Source organism: Hipposideros armiger, unplaced genomic scaffold (genome assembly GCF_001890085.2).
Source record: "Hipposideros armiger isolate ML-2016 unplaced genomic scaffold, ASM189008v1 scaffold_11, whole genome shotgun sequence".
Lineage (NCBI taxonomy): Eukaryota > Metazoa > Chordata > Mammalia > Chiroptera > Hipposideridae > Hipposideros > Hipposideros armiger.
In genome coordinates this window covers 4375514-4378222 of record NW_017731361.1, presented here as the reverse complement: position 1 = coordinate 4378222, position 2709 = coordinate 4375514, and the positions used below count along the sequence as shown (strand labels likewise).

General features: G+C 49.0%; 1 protein-coding gene across 3 annotated transcripts in view; it reads left to right on the top strand.

The window, feature by feature from the left end:
- Positions 1–2709, top strand: part of GNPDA1 (glucosamine-6-phosphate deaminase 1) — a 24141-nt gene that overhangs the window by 9995 nt on the left and 11437 nt on the right. The window contains exons 1-2 of one of the 3 annotated variants that reach the window (XM_019663114.1): positions 7–259; positions 873–1002. In XM_019663114.1, coding sequence (XP_019518659.1) covers positions 879–1002 — 124 coding nt within the window. In that variant the 5' untranslated portion in view covers positions 7–259; positions 873–878. Of the gene's footprint in view, positions 1–6; positions 283–872; positions 1003–2709 lie in introns of those variants that run through there. The other 2 variants (XM_019663104.1, XM_019663095.1) reach the window with 2 other exon arrangements.

Genomic DNA, 2709 nt, shown 5'->3' with positions numbered 1-2709 from the left:
CCTCGCGGGCAGGGGCGGGCATGGGTCGGAGTCCTGGCGCTGCCTCAGCCTCCGACACCCCGGGACCGGAAACCCAGCGATCCGCTCGGACCCTCTCCCCAGGCGGGGCCGGAGGGGTGATGGGATCGCCCTCTGGGTGGGGAAAACACTTCTGTACCCCACGGACCGCTGATTCAGCCACTTCCGCCTTGGGCCTTCCCACTCTGAGCGCAGTGCGGGGGAGCAAACGCCCTCTTTCCTGAGCGATTACCTTTACCCGGTGTGCTTTCGGGGAAACGGAGGGTCCATAAGCAAGGCCGGCGGGTGGGAGCACCCCTCTCCAGTAGTGAGAGAACACACCTCTCCAGGCAAAGCCCACGCCCCCCACCTGCTCTGGTGGCCCAAGGTGATCCCACGGCTCCTCTAGTTACTGAGGAAGAGCCCTGTAGAGAATATCCAGCAGCTGGGGGTGGAGGGGTGGGGAAGGGAGGCTGGGTCGAGCTACAAGATCATAGCCAACATACTCAGTACTAACAGGTTACATTGCATTTTCTCATTTATAATAACATTCACCATCGTGAAATTTGCCAGGTACGTATTTCTGTCCCCATTTTCACGTAAGAGAAAGGCTTAGACAACTTGGGTCCTTTGACGAAGATCCTGCCGCAGGTATCAGAAACCAAGATTAGAACCCAGGTCTTTGCTACAGCGGCGCCTCCTGGTGGATGGTGGAGGAACTGGGCCCAGCTGTTTATTTCTCGTGTGAATTCCAAGTGCTTTCCTTTTCCTGGCTCAGACAGCCTGACGAGAGGGACTTCACCCCTGTCCAACCACCTCCATCCCTTTCTCCCCACCCCTTACCGCTGATTCCTTTTGTCACCTGCCCCTTGCAGGACAAGATGAAGCTCATCATCCTGGACCACTATTCTCAGGCCAGCGAATGGGCCGCCAAATACATCAGGAACCGTATCATCCAGTTTAACCCAGGACCAGACAAGTACTTCACCCTGGGGCTCCCCACTGGTGCGTTGTTGGATGGAGAGGATGCCATGGATTGGGGGTGGGGGGGGCATTAGGGGATTTTAGGGGGCTAGGTAGGTGGGCTCACTCAGCTAAGGGATTTCAAGGAGGGCTCTGAGGTACTGGTGCTGAGTGAACAACTCCCCTGCCCCCTGGACATACAAAACAAGAGGATCCAGCTTCCTTTATGGGTTTGTTTAGTTGCTGCCTGCTCCTGAGGAATCCAAGAGCTGGACAAACTTGATTTGGGATTACATCCTAAGTCAGGCCTGTCAGCCAGGGTTCCTTAATAGGGCTAAGTCCCAGCACCTTAAGGCATATGTTTTGTGTAATGGATTAATTTATCTTCTGCACATGTGGAATGTTACTAACTAGTCCCACCATCCTTGGGAGACTTGATAGTCACTCAAAGCATTTTCTGTGAGGCTTAATTAAACATAGGACCTAAGTGAAGAACAATCCGTTTCTTTGGGGAAAAAAATCAGAATGTTATCTTTATAGGAAGATATTTTGACCCCAGCTTCTCAAAGCAAATGTCCTAATTATTCTTTTCATTAATGGAGTAGATTTGTCCCAAAGGCCCACCACTAGAGCAGGGGTCTTCAAACTTTTTCTGTACATGGCCAGATAATAAATATTTTATGCTTTGCTACAGCCTCTGTTGCAACTACTTCACTCTACCCTCGTAGCTCAAAAGCAACCATAGACAATACATAAATGAATGAACATCAATAAACTATTTGTGGACACTGAAGTTTGAGATTATGTAATTTGCATGTGTCACAAAAATTCTTTTGATTTTTAAAAACCTAAAAAATGTAAAAACTGTTCTTAGCTCATGAATTATACAAAAACAGCAGCCGGCTAGATTTGGCCCATGGGCTGAAGTTTGCCAAACCTGTGCCCTGGAGATTTGTGGGAGCAGTATCTGCCAGTACCTGTGAAACCCTCCCTAGTTATCTGCAGAATCGGATCCAAGCTCAGAGTGGCATTCAGGGCCCTCCACGACCTGGCCCCTTCTAGACTGTCACACTTGAACCAGCAGCACATTTCCATATAGGTTCCCTAGAACATTCCATATGTTAGATGAAGCACCAGGCAGGGTTCTGGGTGGAAACCACAGAAACCAACTCTAGCTAACTTAAACAGAAAAGGAATTTATTGGCTAGATATTGGGGAGCTTACAGAATTGATGGGAAGGCTAGAGGTTTGGAAAATGGACCAGCCCAGGGCAAGGACAGAGAAGCTGTGTGGCTCAGGCATGGCTAAGGCCATGTTACAAGGACAGGCTGACTATTTGGGGGTGGGGGCAGGGAGCTGCTATCATTCATTCAGCAGATAGTTATTGAATGCCCACTGTATGCCAAGCTGTTCTAGGTGCTAGAGATGTAGCAATGAACAAAAAAGACAAATTCCTGCTTTCCTGAAGCTTCAGTTGTAGTGAGAGACAAACAAGTCAATTAGCAAAATATAGAGTATGTTAGATGGTGATAAGATGGGAGGAGAAAATTGAAGCAAGGAAGTAGCATAAGGAGCATCTAGGCAGGGGTGGAGTTTGCATTGTTGGATATGGTAGCAGGAATTGTCAGAAAATTTTGAGTAAAGGCCTAGAGAGGTGAGAGGTAGCCACGCAGATACCTGAAAGAAGAGCATTACTGGCAAAGGGATGTGCAAAGGCCCTGAGGTAGAATTGCCTGGAGCAGGATGAGT